This window comes from Corvus kubaryi, unplaced genomic scaffold, assembly GCF_017639235.1.
Source record: "Corvus kubaryi isolate FWS band 111438036 unplaced genomic scaffold, C.kubaryi_AGA036_p1.0 37392, whole genome shotgun sequence".
Classification (NCBI taxonomy): Eukaryota; Metazoa; Chordata; class Aves; order Passeriformes; family Corvidae; genus Corvus; species Corvus kubaryi.
The window spans coordinates 4,248,728-4,267,458 of NW_024581131.1; the positions used below are offsets into that span (position 1 = coordinate 4,248,728).

The window sequence follows — 18,731 nt, forward strand, 5'->3', positions numbered from 1 at the left end:
GGGAAGGGCAGAGGTCGGGTTTGGCTGAAGTGGGTTAGTCGTGCGACACCTTTTAAACATTAAACGAAATAAAGGAATGAGTCATGAAACAGAGAGGTCTCCTGCCGCTTGAAATGAATAGAGCTTCTTCCCCACTTTGTCCCAGAACGGATCAGAAAGGACAGAGTCTTTGGTGGCATCAGGAAAATTTTGAGATACCCAATTAGTGAAAGATTTAAGATTTTTCTTAGAAAAAACACCTTTAGAGAATTTAAAGTCGGCTTTTAAGAGAAGGGTTAGAAGAAAGGGGTATAGGTCTCTCTCAGATTGGGAAAGGCTGGGTTTAGCTTGCCTATTTCCCATTTAAGTTCCTCCTTCAGCAGAGAAAAGAGAAAAACAACCCAAAAAGTGCTTAAAAGTATTGCGCGCAAGAAAGAGAGGAGAGCCCGATTCTAAACTTACAAATCCCGTCTTCTGGTGAGGCTGTCTCCTGTTGAAGTCCAAAAAAAGTCTGATGGGGGGGTGGTCCGGCCAGTTCAATCCTCAGGGGTTTCTGTCCCAGATGAGAGGCGAGGGTCTCAAACTGTCCTCTTACAAATGGCCCTGCTACAACATAGGTCCTTTTTTCAGAGGAGCAGCGCATGAACGGCTGGTTCTGTCTTGGCGTGGTCAAGATGCAGCTCAGGCCAGGAGTCCATTGGATGTCCGGGATCCAATGGCTGTTCAGGTGCCAGTTACGGCAGCTGATGTGGGGTCAGTAGCTCTGACTGAGGAAGCTGTGACCAGTCTGGAGAGATGGTCCCAAAAGAGATCATCTTCCTGAGGCCCGGTGTCTTCTGTCAGCTGCTGGCTAGGAGGGCCCGTGCAGAAGCTGTCAGCTCTTTAGTGATTGTCAGCTCGTGATTTCAGCTCAGCTCTGCAGGGCAGCCTCCAGGCCAGACCAGGGAGAGACGAGAGGCTCGTGTAGCTGTTCCGCACGAGGCAGCTTCTTAGTTGGCGAAGGGGAGCCAGGGACGAGCATCTCTTTGCCCTCGCAGGGGCAGGGGGCTTGCTTTATAGGGATACAGGGGGTGGGTGTCAGAGGGTAAAGGCCAATGGGCTACAAAGGATCTGCATAGGGTCTCCCAGAGGATTCTGGGTTTGTCTTCTTCTTGCCGTAACTGAAAAAGTGGTTGCCTTTCCAGGGGAGTTCTGCTGGGAGATTGCTCAATCTCCTTATTTCAGCAGATGTCCCACCAGAGCAGTGAGTGGGCATACCCTACACCCCCCATATGCAGACATACATATATTTACAAATGGAATTAAAAGAAAGATTTTCTACAGACATACATATACTTACAAATGGAATTAAAAGAAAGATTTTCTAAAAGCACAGAAAGATGTAAGATGACACTTCCAAAAGAACTCTAGGAACTGGGCTCTGCCAGAAACTGAGCTGTGGCTGTCACAATGTGGTTTACTTGGCAAGCTAAAAATCATGAGCTTATTTCAGTGCATAGTTGGAATTTGAGATCTTCTGAAAAGCTGATGCCAGTCCTGTGTTCTGATTCTTCTGTTAGTTTTTTTTTTTTTTAACTTTAATCTGGCTCTACCTATCAATACCTAATTATCTTTTAAAAATAGAGAATAATGAGGGTGGGAACTTTCCGCATTCATCTGTAGTAAAAATTGGAACATGCCCAGAATGGTCTGGCAAAATGCCCATCATGGAGAGCCTTGAGAGAACATCCCATGGACTGAGCAATCTTGGAGAGAAAGATGGACTACAGGAAGTAACAAAACTCTTCAAGGCTCAGGGCCTGTTTAGATCCTCTGAAACCCTTTGTATAGGTGGGAATCTTTTTTTATTGCTCTATCCAAGAGCGATTTTTCATGAGGTCTCAGTTAAGAAATTTTCAGAGGAAAGACAAGCTGAAAAGCTCAGCAAGTGAGAGTTAGGCCAGCCATGGAAGAGGTGATGTGTGTGCAGACATGTATGAATAAAGAAAACTGTTTCCTGTGATAAATATCACTTGAAAAAAGTGCATTTAGTGAATAGTTTTCAGCACCTGACCTCTGGCCCATTTAATCGTGTTTGCCATCTGCCAAATGAATCACATCTGCTTTTTCAAATGGAGATGCTATAGGTTACTTGAGAGAGAATTTTTGGCATTCTGTAAAGTCTGGGTCACTGAGCATGAAGCTTGTTACACCTTCCATGCTTTCCCTTAGATGCTGGTATAACTTGGGCATTCTTCTTAAATGTAATTGTCCAGTCCATGCTTTCAACTCAGTTCTTCCACACAGCATCATCTGGGGGAAGCACATTCCACAGGTTAGTCTGGTGGATGAGGGAGGGGTATGTGTGTGTGAAAAGACTTGCTTCTATTGATTTTTGAATTTGTCTTTTCTAGTGTAGGGCTGACTTAAGACCATCCTCTGTTGAAATAAAATAGCAATAGCACTGAAAAGAAAAGGTATCCCATAATGTCATATTTTTCATATGTGCTGCAATCCACTGATTGGCTTCTGTAAAGGGAAAAATCTCTCCTGATGGATACTTCAGTTCTCTAATCAGCAGTGTAGAGTTGTTGGAGTGCCCTTGCTCTGTATCCCTCCAGTCTGTGGGCTCCCATCCGGAGCCAGCAGCAGTGCTGTGTAAGGGTGGGTAAATGGAGTGGAGCTGTGTGGCATGTTTTGAAAAGTGCAGTTTGGAGGGGAAGGTTTTGATGGGAAATACCTCATTCGTTCTGTGATAAAACCCTTGTTATTCAGGAAATCAATGTCTGAGACTGTCCTGGGCTGCACACCCTGTTCTGAGTCCTGGGAGTGTTTTTACTGTGTTTAAATAGCCTTAAGCAATGTGGCTTTGTAAATCAAACTGAAGCAAGTAATGAACTGTCTGTTGCAGGTTGAATGAATCAGCCCTGGAGAACAACCACTATTTGGAAAATGATGCTTTTTCAGACAAGTCGGAGAGGGACAACATAGAGGAGTCAGAGAATGAAGCACATGAGAACAGCCGGAAGACAAATGAAAGCGAGAGTGATCAGTCAGAAATACAGGGAGAGGTCTCTCCAGGAAGGAAGGGGACCACTTATATTGAGCAGGTCTATGAAGAATTTGGGGAGGTAAGAAAAAAAAATCTTGATTGCTGCCTGTTCCTGTTAAAATGTATCTGTTCGTAGTATTTGTCATTCAGCCTTTTAGCTGTGTGGCAGGTAACAGCCAACTTCATGAGTTCTGGTGTTTTACAGATAAATCAAAGCACAGTTTTCTGCTAAATTACATTGTGTTATCATGTGCTTTAATAATTCTGCATTATGAACAGCAGCTCTGTTACTGTGCTTTGGTGTGTTTCCAGCATCAGTGATTGCTTTAACCAGTTACTGCATTAAAGATCTGCACAGCACTGGCACATTTGTGGAGCCAGCGGGAGGGGGGATTATTATCCTGAGCATGTGTCCTGGACAATTAGGGTACTCAGCCCTTGTGTGATACAAAATACGACACTTTCCTTTTTTTATTATGCATGGAACATCCTTTTTTTTGTGTCTGAATGGAGCATTTGAGCCACTTGATTGCTAAATGTCGGTTGCTTATCAGAAAGCCATTTCTCATGACATTTAACAGCAGGAGGATGCATTTCTGTTCCACATAAGAGCCTTGTTAGCTGGATGTCACTGTGACACCTCCGAGGAAGGCAGTGATAGAGAGCTGGGGGAACCAAGTGTGCTGTGTGAGAATCAGTCTGAGCAGGCAGCAGAGGAACTCTGCTCTGAGCACTCACTTGCCCATGGCTTTGAACAAGGAAGCTGATGTTTTGTCTTTGCTTCAAAGAAATGCACTGCTAGAAAGCTATTTTTTTTCTTAGAGTCACAGACTCAGAATCATTTAGATTGTAAAAGACCCTTTAGATCAACACGTTCAACTACTAACCCAGCACTGCCAAGTCCACCACTAAACCATGTCCCTCTACATCTACATGGCTTTTAAGTTCCTTCAGTTATGGTGACTCCATCACCATCTGTTCCAGGCCAGTTCCAATGCCTGACGATTCTTTCAGTGGAGAAATTTTTGCTAATATCCAATCTAAACTTCCCCTGGTGTAACTTGAGGCCACTTCCTCTTCTCCTATCACTTGAGAAGACACCAACGCTCACCTCTCTGCAACCTCCTTTGAGGTAGTTCTAGAGTGATAAGGTCTTCCCTCAGCCTCATTTTCTTCAGGCCAAACCACCTAAGTTCCCTCAGCTGCTCCTCACAGGACTCGTGCTCCAGACCCTTCACAAGCCTCTTACGCTCTTCTTTCAATGTTTTCCTGAAAGTGTACTACTAATATTGACCAAAAAAAATATAGTCAAATATATCCTAATTACACCCAACTTCTCTTTTGTGCATTTTTCCTCTCAAATCCCCTTGCAGCCACACAGCAAATTATAAATGGGTTCAAATGGGGGATTTTGAATATAAATGTGCAACTAAGCAGCAGCAAAATGAAAGCAAACTTAATTTTTATCAGCTACTTATTCTGAAATGACCTTTTTCCACATGAAAAGCTTGTCCTAGAAGCATTGGTATGGCAGGCTGATACACAAACCTTACAGGCTACACTGATGTGTGTATGTGGGTGTGTGTGAGAGAAAGAGAGAGATCTCTGCAGTTTTACATTAAAATAAGAAAAAAATGCACTACAAAGCAAGTGGAAAAGACTGCATTTCTGTTGTAGAGTGACACTATGTGTAGCATTAAATAAGGCTCTCTGTAGTGTGTCTGCTCAGGCACTAGTAGCATCCAATGGGTTTCCAAAAAGAATTGCCATGTCACCTTGGCCGTTAGGTGTTTTGTAAGATTTCTTCAAGAGATGGGGCTATCATCACCTGGCCATACAGGTAGGACTGGTTTTTGAGTCTGAATTCACTGGTGAAAGGAATGTAAACAAAAAGAGGTTTTGTGCAATGATGTAGCTCCTCTGGGTGGAGATGTATCAAGGTAAACACATGCCAATAGTCATGTCAGTCTGTCAGTCGTCCTCTTAAATTGAAACTGCCCGTGGGTGTGCAATTTGGGTGTCACAGGACAATGATCACAAGCTGGCACTGTTAAATTTTCAGCTTGGCTTTGAGGGCTCATCTGAAAGATATGCACGTGGGTAGGTGCACATCTGTGCTTTTGGAAGGCGTTTGTGCATTTGGCCAGTTGCAGTTTTGCCTTGTTTGTGGTTGGAATGTGAAGGCAGAGAAAAGTGTCAGAAGAACTTTGAGATTGCAAAAGTTGCCCAGAACACAAAATAGACACTTCAGTAGGTAGATTGATAACAGAAGAATCCCCCATTTTTTCCAAGCTTTTAGTTTTAACAAGTTATAAAAAGGGTTATTTGAAATTATTTGAGGTTGTTCACATCTTCCTGCACCTTCTTTTCTTCCTGTTTTTGCTCATCCCTTGTGCAGTGATTCATTCTGAGTAACACTTTGTCTAGCAATTTCAACGTGGCATTAATATATATTGACAATACATGCACACTTGAGAACCTGGATAAATAAAGAGAGTTCTGACAGACCCATGTGCATTGTAAGCCCTAGATGATGCTGTGGTATTCCATTTCTCCTTGGAGGTTCAAGGCGTGTATTGCATCAGACTGTCAAAAGAAGAATGGTACAAAAATGGAAAAGCAATTAAAGTAACAGAGCTTTGTTGTTCCTCAGTTTGAAATTCCGTCAGCCTGAAAGCCCTGTAGGACTGGTAAATTCGCTGTGACTGTAGGGCTGATTGGGAGCCAACATGGTGGCAATGCTCAGGTGGTGAAAATGAATGTTTAGTGATTTACACCACCTGAAAATCCTGTTGTGATATGCTATGCCCTCTCCCAAACCAAAGTCCATTCCAAAAGTGGATCTGTGCCCTTTTTCTCATAGAAATCTCTTGCCTAAAATCAGTAGAATGTCTAAGTATTCTCTTTCCCTGTTAAACTATGAAGCCTAGGATACATTAAAATGGCATTTGTATTTGAAAATTTAGTTTAATTTACCTTCTCTGGTGGCTTGAAAGGCCCATTCCTCCCTCTTGCACATCTCGTGGACCCATTGAATGCATAGGAACTACACAGGGCTGAAACCCCACAGCATGATCCCTGGCTTTTTTTACCTACACTTCTGCTGCAAAGGGCTCTGAGCAGCACTGGCAGGTGCTGGAGTTTTTGTGCCTCTCACCTGGCAGTGGGCCTTTGCCATATTGATACACCAGTTTGTGTTGTCTAGAACTTGGAGGACTGCTTCTATTCTCTGTTGATTACTTGTTTACCTCCTACGTTTTTTTGCATATATCCTAGTGAATCTTACAGTCTCTCATTTGCAGAGAATGGGATTGAGAGGAGCTTCTTCTGTAACGCAGTACTTGTGCTCGAGGCACGAGCTCTGGCGTGCCCCAGGTCAGAGAGAGTCCAGCTGCATTACTTCTGCGCGTCGCTGAAGCAACTTCGGCATCAGGAAAAGAGCTGCTGGCTGAGTTAGCTAGCTGGCTTCTTTGCAGAGGGAACACGGCAGGAGCAGATGGTATTGGCTCACGTTAGCTCAGAGACAAAGGAAGAGAGAGGCTGTTCTGGTCTGACTCCTAACAGGTTCATTGTTAAAGTTTCGCAACCTGAACAAGCTCCGAAGGGATGGAATGTGATGGGAGCCTCCCCTGAGGCTTGTCCTCAGTTTTATAGGGAATTTGAAAACCATGGTGGAAGGGGAAAACAACCAATGAGTTACACGCCAGGGGAGGATACAATTTAACAAGAACCACTGGGGTAAACCGAGAGGCAGGAGTTACACCAGAGAACCAGTGAACAACCGAGTAACCGAGAATTTTCTTGAACCGGGGGAGGCGGCTTGTACCCGGGCACCGCCCGGGGGGGTGCAGCTTAGGCTTCTGAGCCGCCCCTCGACCCACCTTCTGAGTCTGCCTCTTCGGGAAACTTGATCCAGGGAATGGGCTGGGATTGATTGGCATCACGCTGCCCCAGCCCCACAGTGGGATGGGTCACTGCAACATCTCCTCCTTTTTTATTACCTTGAAATGAGGGGGAAGGCTTAAGGGATTTCAAAACCAAACACTTAAAAACGGGAAGGGCTAATAAAATTACCAACTCCATAAAGAAACCCCATACAATGTCCTTGATCATGGAAGGAATCCAGCTACTGGAGCTCCCGGTGCACAGGAGGAGCTGCAGCAGCAGGTGGGACAGCAGCAGGTAGGATGTCATCATGCAGTCAAGGTTGGTAACTTTAGGAAAAGTGTAACACAAATAAAATGAATACAAATACAATTAACTTAAATAACAATTACTCCCTTGGACTCCCCCTCTTTCAAAACAAATCTGAGGGGTCATTTTGGGAAGGCAGACACATTTTAAGGAGACTGGGAGGTGGAGGGTTCGTTTTTCAGGCCTGGAGGAGGAGTCTTTTTTCCACGTGGCTTGGTTTTTCTTCTTTTCCAGGCTGTGGCAGCTTCTTTTGTTTGCTTGGCATCCACAGGTGGTCTCAAAAAGGGTTTGATCCACTTCCCAGGGATCCATCTTGGACTCTCTGGGGTGGAAACACATCCGTAGCCTCTACCCCGGGTGACTAGGGGGTACAGGCCACGTATTTGTAAAGTATCAGGGTCTTTTATTAGGACCTCAGGTCTCTCAGTGAGTTTATGTTTGGCAGAGTTTGTGAGGTGTCTCAGGATAGGAGGATCAGGTTCCTCATAGGAACAGTTTAAAAAGTTCAAAGTGAACAACTCTTTGGAAAGTCTTATGATGGGGGCAGTGATCTCATTGCCGCCTTTTTGTTGTTCCAGCAGTCTTTTTAGTGTTTGATGCTTTCTTTCTACTATGGCTTGGCCTGTGAGCAAGTGAGGGATGCCAGTGATGTGATCCACACCCCATTGACTCATGAATGTTTTTAACTCTGCAGAGGTGTACGCTGGGCCATTGTCAGTTTTTATTTTATTTGGTGTCCCCAACACAGCGAAAGCCTGTACTAGGTGGTTGATGACATCTTTGGCCCTCTCCCCACGGTGGGCTGAGGCAAAGGTTGCTCCAGAAAAGGTATCCACAGAAACATGAATATATTTCTGGCAGCCAAACTGGGGGAAGTGGGTGACATCTGTTTGCCATACCTCACAACTGCCTAGACCTCGGGGGTTAACCACTTCACCTAATGATGGAAGCTGATGTTTTTGGCAGTTGGGGCATGTCGCCACAATGGCTTTCGCTTGGTCTCTAGTGAGGTGGAACATCCGGATGAGAGCTGGAACATTCTGATGGAACATTGCATGGCTCAACTGGGCTTGCTGGAATCTGTTAGGCAGATTCACTAACTCGATGGGCATAGCTAGGGCATCTGCTCTCCTGTTCCCTTCAGCAATAAATCCTGGCAGGTCAGTGTGTGATCTCATATGCATGTCATAGAATGGGTGCTTTCGGTGGGAGATCAGTTGAATCAATTTCGAAAGCAAATTGTGAATTTTTGGGTTTGCAACCTCCTTTAGTAAGGTTCTCTCTGCACTGGAAACTACACCTGCTACATAGGCCGAATCAGTTATCAAATTAAATGATTCACTGAACTGCTCAAATGCTCTGACCATGGCTGCAAGTTCTGCCACTCGTGGGGATCCTTCAACTACCTGCACATCAGACTCCCACTTCTGAGTGCAGGGATCCTTCCATGTGATGACAGACTTGCAGGAACGACCAGAGCCATCTGAAAAGATTGTCAAGGCATTTAATAGTTTTCTGCTTTGAATTTCTTTTGGAATCAGTTTGAAGACCAAAGTAAACAGTCTGTGTTTTGGATGGTGTATAGAAATTTGGCCTGTGTAGCTGTCTAGGGCCTATTGGAGGTGCTTGTTGTTTTGAAGGAGGTTATCAAGTGAATCGGTTGTCAGTGGTAGGTAGATGCATGTAAAGTCAGACCCTGCAAGGGTGCGGAGGCGGGATCCAGCTTTCATCCAACTGAGCCATGAGGTCCTGTGGCATTGTGATACTTTTGGATGGCTGGTGTGAGAGGAAAACCCACTCGATGATTAACAGGGGATCACTCTGCACCTCATCCCACTGAAATACCAGCCCTTGAAGGTATGGCATTTCCCCTAACACAATAAATTGAAAAGGCAGAGCTGGGGCGCAGCAGTGTGCCTGCCAGGACGACAGTGCTTCCTGTACCTTACAGATGGACTGTCTCGCCTCCTCTGTTAGATGCCTGGGTGATGTGAGGTCATCTTTCCCTTGCAGAAGGTTGAACGGAGGAGTGATATCTTCTGTCGTCAGCCCTAGGAGCGGCATCACCCAATTTATGGACCCGCAGAGCTGATGGAGTTCCTGCAAGGTCTTAGGGTTATCATTAATTTTGACTTGTTGGGGAACCACAGTCTGTTCATGGATTTTCAGTCCAAGGTATTGAAATGGAGAGGTTTTCTGGACCTTTTCAGCCTGGATTTCAAATTCATTTTCCTCTAAGGCCTCGATTACCTTCCCCAATGTCCAGTCTAAATAGGATTGGTTAGGAGCACACACCAAAACATCGTCCACATAGTGGAGCACTATTGCCTTTGCTGCTAACTTTCTGATAGGGGACAGAATGTGAGCGACATACCACTGGCAGATGGTGGGGGAGTTTTTCATGCCTTGTGGCAGAACTCGCCACTGGTAGTGCTGCATGGGAACCTTTCAGGTGATGGAAGGGACCGAGAAGGCAAACTGGGGTGCATCGTCTGGGTGTAGTGGGATCTGGAAGAAACAGTCTTTAATATCAATGACTGCTACCTTCCACTGCCTGGGGAGCATGGAGGGTGAACGCATTCCAGGCTGCAGGGGTTCCATGTCCTCTGTGACTGCATTTATTTTCTGCAAGTCCTGTGGGAGGTGCCACTTGTCTTTCCCTGGCTTTTTGATTACAAATACCAGGGAGTTCCAAGGGCTGTTACATGGTTCGATATTTCCTTTTTTCAAGTGCTCCTCCACAAGTGCGGTGAGCACCTTTAATTTGTCATTTTTCAAAGGCCACTGATCCATCCAGATATGTTTGTCAGAGATCCAATTTAATTTCTGGAGGGGGCCCTCCGCAGTGGCCTTTACTAAAAATTTTGGGGTTGAGATGGAATTTCAACTTGAGCCCCTCACTGGGACATGAGATCTCTGCCCCACAATGTAAATCCAGAGTCAATTACAAAAGGATGGACTGATGCAATCTGTCTCTCTGGATCCTCAATTTGGCCAACTGCCCTGCTTCTCTGGGCAGATACAGATCCCGCCACACCCGTCGCGATACCTTCTGCCAGCTGCAGCTCCCAGTGTGACAGCCAATTGTGGGAAGAAATGACTGTCACGTCTGCTCCTGTGTCCATCATTCCTGCCAGGCTGATGTCTGAGCCTTGGCAAGACAGTCTGCAATTAAGCATGGGTTTGTCGTTCCCAGCTACCTCAGCCCAGAAGACAGAGGGGTTGTAGTCCTGTGGTGGACTACTGGGCATGAGAATAGCTTGGGCTACAACTTGGTTAGCAGCAAGAAAATAGGGAGGGTTAACACACTGGATGTTGACAGTAAAGAACCCTTGTGGCCCCACTTGAACAATTTCTGGTGTAACACAAATGTCAGCTGGTGAATATACAACATCTTTTAACACAAATAATATACAGTCTCTCAGATTCTCGCAACTCATGACAATTCTCTGGGGTGTCACCAAGTCCATTTGGGTTGCAGTGGTCGTGGTAACCATTTTTCTGGTGGCAGTTTTATGATTTGTTCCCCTGCATGGCTCTGCCACTCCATGCAGTCCTGTCAATTTTTTGGCTGCATCCCATCGGTGGCAGGTGATGATACTTGCCCTGGGGAGACAGCTTGGAAACCCTGATTAATTGGAGCCGGGGCTTGGCAGTTTTGGGCCAAGTGCCCTGGTTTGCCACACCTGTGGCACACCCAGTTAGCATCTCTATTGCCCTGAGATGCTGTTGCATCTGCAGCGGCTGCTGTTCCTATTAAGTTTTTCCCTGTTCTTAAATTTGGCTGATGAATTGGCACCAATGTTGTGCAAGCACGAGTCATTTGACTTAAGGTCAGTGGAGGTTCGAATGGAAGACCCAAAATCACTCTTTTACAAGCATCATTGGCATTAGTTCTTGTGATTTTCATTATAATATGCTCTCTTGTTTTCGGATCTTCCACTTGTCTTTCCACTACAAGCCTCAGGTTATCTACAAAATCAATCAAAATCAACCCACCCTCTGAGTCTGCCTCTTTGGGAAACTCAATCCAGGGGATGGGCTGGGATTGATTGGCATCACGCTGCCCCAGCTCCGCAGTGGGCTGGGTCACCACAACACTTCTGTGCATCCACCAGGCCATGGGGATGCTGTAACAGCCCTGGGCATGTCCACACCTCCTGAGGGCCGGCAGAGCAAAGTCCCCTTGGCTGGTGTTGGTCCATGTTGGCCCATCACAAGGCAGTGGCTCAGGAAGGAGCACAACAGAGCTGTGCTCTCTGCCTCATGCCAACTTTCACAGACACGCGGGGCTTCCTGCACCACTCACTTCATTGCTTTGGGGATTCATTCCTACTGAGACATCGCTGATGTCTCTCTGCAGTGGTGTAGGAGAGCATTCGCCCTCGTGCCAGGGCCTGGCGTGCATGGGTGAGCTCGGACCCCCCAGAGAAATGCACCCACAAGGAATGGTTTTCCTGTTTCTGCCCTGAAGTTCCCTTTGCCTCTGTAGACAGGGGAGTCATCTCAGACAGAAACCGTCTCTGAGGAGAACAAGAGCCTGATGTGGATCCTGCTGAAGCAGCTGCGGCCCGGCATGGACCTGTCACGGGTGGTGCTGCCCACCTTCATCCTGGAGCCACGCTCATTCCTTAACAAACTCTCCGACTACTACTACCATGCCGACCTGCTCTCCCAGTAAGCAGCACTCTGGGTGTGCCTCACCTGGGCACTTTCCTTATATTTGTGAAAATATTTCTTTGTGTGCCAGAAAGGCTGCCAAATAATACTGAGGTCGCTGGCTTCAACACAGATTAAGCCAGGCACCAGCTGCAGTGACTCTTTACAGATAGACTGCTGCCAGTGAGGGCCAAGGAGGAAAAGGTTAAACTCCAGACAATCCCACCTTTGCACATGGACATGTTTGTCACTGTTGGCTGGAACTGATTGGAATTCAGCCAATGCCTTGGAGTTTTGCAGGACAGAGCTGTGCCACTTCCCAGTGTACTCATGTGCACAGGGAAAAGGACCGAGAGCAACCAAAATTGTCAAGCGCTTCTGCTCCCCAGAGCAATATGATGGTTGATAAAGAAATACAAAGCATCTTTTAAAACCGTTGATGAGAGATGCCTGCTGGGAGCAGCAGAGTAGAAAATAGGAGATGTTACGCTTTCAGATAGGACCTGCCTTCTCAATGAGATATGCCTGGTGGATTGTAAAACCAGTGTATTCTAATAGCAGCACTAGTTCCTCATTTTTATTCCATTTTCTCTGGATAATTACAGAATCATGGTATTTTCAAGCCTTGTTTGTCGTATTTATACCATCTGAAGTTAAAGAAATAGTTCTTCTCAGTGCTGAGATGTAAGAACACTTCAAGAAGTTTGGAGGTTTTGTGAAAAATTTGTTCAATTTGTGGTTTGGATGATCCTTCTGAATGAATTTTGCAATAACTTACCAAAGTTGATTTTTAGATCTGAGTAAGTGGTTGGAAATACCAGGAATTGCCTGTGGTTTTGTTTACTTCCTGCTTCATCTTTGAGCATTGTTTGAGGAACTGGCTGAGATGACCTTTTGAAGTCCCTTCCAACCTGAAGTATTGCATGCGATCTCAAAGTACCAATAGAGCTCATGTAGCATATCAGCTTTAAAGACCTTTTATGAAAGAGAAAAACCAAGGAAAAAAAAAAGTATTTTATTTTGGTGGTATAAGTTTGTTTTTATGACTCACTGTTCTACTAGCTGTGCTACAATGCTAGTGTGAGTGGCAATCCCATATTAACCCACTCAAATGTTCAATCAAACCTGATACACTCCAGTAATTTTATTAGTCTTTTTGCGGAAGTGCGGGACAAGGGGTGCCACTTTTTAACATTTTGTGTTGTGTGACTGGGAGACACCGTTTTCACTGGCAGCAGCACAGAGGTTACTTCCCTTCAGTTGTGGGGAAATACAATTGAAATTGGTGTTATACTGGTAAGAAATTAATGTGATGTGTGACCAGTATAAAGAACATTTTATGCTCTCTTCTGCAGGGCCGTCCTTGAAGATGATGCCTACACTCGAATGAAGCAAGTTTTGAGGTGGTATCTGTCCGGCTTCTATAAGAAGCCAAAGGTAAAGTGAAGCATGAAGTTGGGATTGTAATGGACATTGAAATCTTCTGCTATGGTTTTGTTTAACTACTCTATTGCCTCTCCTTTGAGACTTTACCTCTTTTATTGCTCAGAAGACTTTGACCATTACTTTTAAAACTGGGGTTGCATTTGGTTTCAGAGCATTTGGTTATTTTTTCCCTATTTAATGAATGCAAAATAGTGGCAATCAACCTCAGAGCCTTTGCAGTGGAAAGTTAGAAAGCAAAACTGGTCATCAACAAGTAACAGGCCCTGGGATGCAAGATTCTTCCCTTTGCTGAGAGCAGGTCTCCTTTCTCTTTTCAGGCCGATTAGCACCACTGTGCCATGTCCCCACATCAGTATGCACTGATGTGGAGACATGCTATGTAGAGTAGCAGCAGTAATAAAGTTCAATCATCTTGTTAGGCTTTGACTGGGCAGTGTTAAATATTAAATTGGTGAGAATAGCAGATTAATCCATGGCTCAGATTAAAAATTAGATTAGATTAGATTAGATTAGATTAGAAGGATATGTGACTAATTCTTCAGTTTTTATTCTTGTGATTGACTTTGTCTAAAACATTAGAGGAAAAATTATTATATTGTTTTGTGGCCATCTGTAGCATTGGATTGCAAATCTTCATTTGTAGCAGGTTTTGATTACTTGGTTTTTCAGGGAATAAAAAAGCCATACAACCCTATTCTGGGAGAGACATTTCGCTGCTGTTGGTTTCACCCTCAGACGAACAGTCACACATTTTACATAGCAGAACAGGTAAGTTGCTTTGGATGCTCAGGTGTTGCAAACACCAACCTGCTTGCACCTCTATGCATAGAAACACACTACTCGTCTCACCCTAGGAGAGGAACCTGGAGCTCTGTGTAAACAGTCAGAGCAGAACATGGGGTAACTGCACGGCTGCTGATCTATTTTCTTTTCAGATGCAAGGAAATTTTGCGAGGTTTGCTGGGCACTCAAGAGTATAAAAGCAGGTCTCCCATATATAATATCAGCTTCTTCAATAAAGACCTTTTCCATGGGATCTCCCCTACTGTTTTCTTCTTGTTAATAAATGGGGGTTGTGTTGCCTCTGTCAAAAAGGGCATAAAACATACAACAAATTCCTTCCATCTTTTATTGCTAAACTTTCTATGATGATTTTAATAGGAGTAAATAGAGGGCTTATCTCTATGTCTTTGTGATTAAATGGAGGACAGAGCTCATAAGTTAACTGGCCTGACAAATTATACTTTGAGTTTTACAGTGTTAATAAAGGGATCTGAGAACTGTGTTGTCTTTTGTAGAGGGACTCCCTGTTTCACATACATTTTGCCCTATTTAATCAGATAATTCTAGCTTTGGTAAAATTTTTATTTCAGCCACTGCATGCATTTCATGGAGGTTATTCAAATGCTGCACTAAAGTTCTGCACTGTTCATGTATTGTCTTGAAAACCTTACACTCTACCTGTTGGCCTAAAAGTGATCTCACACGCACAAGCTCAAGAAAATACAGGGTGGGGAAGAAAGATTAGATGTATAAAGCTCTCATACGTAATGGTGTCATGTATCATGTTCCCCCCCTTTAGTGTGCACCCCCCTCCTCTGCTTGGCCTGTGCAGACTGCTCTAAATGACCTTTGCCTGTTTTTATCCTAGGTGTCCCATCACCCACCAGTGTCAGCTTTTCACGTCAGCAATAGGAAGGATGGATTCTGCATTACTGGCAGCATTCTAGCTAGGTCCAAGTTCTATGGTAAGGCATTGAGTCTAGGCCTCTGCCAGGTAATGTTGTGGCATCCATTTTGGTTTGCTTTTCAATCATTTCTGGGTGTATTGAGGGTTAGGAACAAAGAAATGGTTGACAAATCTATCGCCAGGATAGCCTGATTCCTTGTCTTGGCTCTCCTGAGTCTTCCCCATTTCCACCATTTCAGTGTGACACCACTCTGATGTTAAATAAAAAATCAGATAGAAAGATTGAGAGCTTTAAAAATATGTTTTTCATAAGGCAAAGGCTCATAAGAATGCGTGGGCTTGTCAGTAAGCACTGGCTCATGGATGAGTCACTTTATAGCTCTGTGAACACCCCAGCCAACAAACGCAAAAGCCTCTGAATACATTTAAGCCTTTATCTGGCTGCCAGACTCTTGAGAGTTGAACCCCAGAGCTTCAAAATGCCCTCCACTCTTTTGATATCAATGGAAACAGCACAACTCCAGGCTCTGAAACAGCATTGCTATTTGAAATAGTTTTTTTGTGTAGACAAACATTTTTTAATTACTATCCTCTGCTAAGAGTGTTTGCTGACACACTTTTAGATAGTCTTTGCTGTACTGCTGGCAATTTCATTTGTTATTTGGGATCATCCACAACTAGAAAAGTTGTGAGAACAGGAGGACCTGAGAAATTGCTTCGCTCCCAACTAATGACCTGTTTAATCTACTGCTATTTCTGCAAGAGGGGCTAAGTGCCAGAGCAAGTAAGAGCAGTACAGAAGAGTTTGTTACAACTGTCTGCCTCCAGCTGTGCATGGTTTGCAGGGTCCTGAATTACGAGCATTTCACATCTCTTCTTTCATTAGCAACCTACATTTAAATGGAAATGCTTTTTCTAAAGTAGGAGGAGGGACCAAGTATAATGTGCATTTTTTAAGGTGTATGTATTTGTTTTTTTAAATTCTAGGCAATTCACTTTCTGCGCTGCTGGATGGGAAAGCAAAGCTTATGTTTCTAAACAGAGGGGAAGACTATATAATCACTATGCCATATGCCCACTGTAAAGGTAAGGTAGGACTCTTCAAATAGGAAGCAAACAGAAAGAGTAACAAAATGGTCTCTTCCTGTCTAACTTTGCACTGGCTCTCCCCTCTCAAGTAGCTGACACCACAGGGACTGGTAACTCTGAAGAGCTCCACACCAGTCATAGTGCTCAGCAGGAGATGGATAATCCTCGCTGAAGTCTTTCTGGTTTATCTGTGCGTAGCCCAGGAGAGAATTATGTCCATCAATGTTAGTTTTCACGCTATGCAGAAACAGAAAAATACTGGGTACATGCACTGCAGATAAAGTGAAGATGGAAAGAATAAGACTACATTTCTGAGCTTCTGAGGATAACAAGTTTTTCTTGTGTTAACACTGAAATTGTTTGATACATTTTCTGGCTTTTTGAAAATAAAGGAAATTCCTGACTTCTCTTGCCATTTCTTTGTTACTCTAATCATTGTATTTCTCAGTGTATGAGCTGCCTCAGTGAGGCTGACACCTGCTGCTGTGTGGCTTTGCTCTGTGGAGCCAGTGTGTGCTGAGGTTGAGGCATGGCTGCTGATTCACTGCTTCTCAGGAAGCATTGCACCACAGAGATAAAATCAGCAGTTGAATCCAATTTTGGGGTTTAAATATTTTTTAACTTGGCACATTGACTTTTAAGCTTATGTTTAGAAGGGCCTGGGTCCCTGAGAACAGTAACCTCATAATATCATGCCCTCTGGGAAGTATTCCTGTGCTTAAATCTTTTTCTTACAAATTTTTCTTTTTCTGCAAATGACCTCTTCAGCAAATGGTAAACATCTCTGAGAAGTCCCCTGCATGACCTCTAGTCTCCCAGATTCTGGTGAATCTATTACAGCTTCTCTCTTCTTCAGTCACCCTGAGAGAGCTGGCTGGGTCTGTTTAAGCACTAGTATGAATGAGGTTGCTAGGCACAACTTTCCTTATCTTTCCTGGCCCGCTTTCAGCTTGCCACAGGTGCACTAACAGCACCTGTCAGTCAAGCTATTTCCTAGCTGGTGTTATAAATGGGGAATATGGGCTGAGGGGGAGATCCTTCATGCTTATAGTAAACAGCCATTTCCTAGAAACCTCCAGTTCTGTCTTTTCAAAACTTTAAGCCAAGTAATGAATTTCACAGTGTGTTGGCAAGACCCAGGTTGACTTGAGACAGCAGGTTTCTTCCATTGGGGCCTCTCTTAAGCCTGTTTTTTCTCTTTCAGGACTTTTATATGGTACCATGACAATGGAGCTTGGAGGGAAAGTTACCATTGACTGTGAGAAAACTAACCACAGGGCAGAACTGGAATTCAAACTAAAGGTAAGAGACATTGTGGCCCCCATTTTGAGTGGGTCTCAGGCTTGACCCTGCATCCCAGGCAGGGTTTGACCATACACACCAGATCAGTTCTATACCAGCAATATATGTCAGCACCAGGGTGGGACCTGCCTGGAGAGAAGGTATCACCCTGTAGTCAGTTCTGCCTTGTGCAATTCAAAATGACCTCAGAAAGCCTTAGTTTTGCATGACTTTTTCACTACCAGTGGCTACTGGCCTAATTTTGTTCCAAAATTTTGGCAACAACTGCATGGCTTCTATTTTGGCAGGGACCATTAGTTTTGCTTGTGAAATACAGTGAGTGTACAAAGTATTTTGAGACAAGTTAGGGCGTGGGTCTTTGGGGTAGCTCTCCAGCAGCCATCACACCTGTACTCTTACCTTGCAGGTGTTATGGTGAGCTGCACCTTGTGTTTCTCAGGGCTACAGGACCTTGCCCTGATGGCAAGGTGAGAGCCCATTGTCAGGCAGGTAACTCTAAGTGCCTGTCACACTGTCAAGTCTTGCACTGACTTGTTCATGTAGCTGGTCCCTCCCCTAGAAAGCCTGATGATGCAAGTTTGTGGTCTGCAGACAAAATGGGAGACATCTTTGAGCATTCCTGTTATTAGATGTGTTAAAATTTGGGAGGGAAAGTGGCAACTTGTAACTTTTCTTGGGCAGTTAAGTTGCTTTTTAAGGAGCATCCGTTTCCCTTCTGCTCCAACAGTTTCTTGCCTGAGCATAAAATGAAAGAACGAGAACTAAGAGACTGCAGGACTTCAGAGCTGCAGCCTTAGCCAATAAAAATGTGAGAGATCACTGGAATTAGGGGAATCTTTTGCAAGCTGTGAGTTTTTTGAGGGCAATTATATTTTTCTGTCTTTATTTGCCCTTACAAAGGGAACTCTTGCTCCATGTACTTCTCTGACATTTGTACATGCTTGTCTTTAAAACCTGTTCTTCCCATAGGCCTGGTATACTGGGTTATGGCCAGTGAGATATTTCCCTGATTTGGGGGAATTGCATCTCAAACCTGCAAACACTTCAGAGCTTAAAGTGCTTCCTTTTTGGCTTGAAAACAGTATACGTCATACAAATGTGTCTCAGCAAGTCCCCATGACTTAATTACATACTCTGCTTCCATCATTTCCTTGCTATTTTTAGTAGAATTGTGAGAAGGTAAACACCGTAACTTTGTTTTTAATTTGGCTATGTATCAGTACAATTTGGCTATGTACCAATCTGTGCTGGGTTGCACAGATTGATGCTTGAGATAAGTGCAATTATTTTATCCATGGGTGTTGTGTGAAATTTGGGTTTATATTGTTATTTAATACACAC

At 44.2% G+C, this 18,731-nt stretch overlaps 1 protein-coding gene across 1 annotated transcript in view; it reads left to right on the plus strand.

Annotated features, from left to right (window-relative positions):
• The first annotated feature begins 2,843 nt into the window (after positions 1-2,843).
• Positions 2,844-18,731, plus strand: part of LOC121669609 (oxysterol-binding protein-related protein 5-like) — a 32,516-nt gene continuing 16,628 nt past the window's right edge. The window contains exons 1-7 of the mRNA XM_042038761.1: positions 2,844-3,089; positions 11,697-11,881; positions 13,219-13,300; positions 13,979-14,077; positions 14,961-15,057; positions 15,987-16,085; positions 17,293-17,390. Of these exons, the coding sequence (XP_041894695.1) occupies positions 11,748-11,881; positions 13,219-13,300; positions 13,979-14,077; positions 14,961-15,057; positions 15,987-16,085; positions 17,293-17,390 (609 nt within the window). The 5' untranslated portion in view covers positions 2,844-3,089; positions 11,697-11,747. The remainder of the gene's footprint in view (positions 3,090-11,696; positions 11,882-13,218; positions 13,301-13,978; positions 14,078-14,960; positions 15,058-15,986; positions 16,086-17,292; positions 17,391-18,731) is intronic.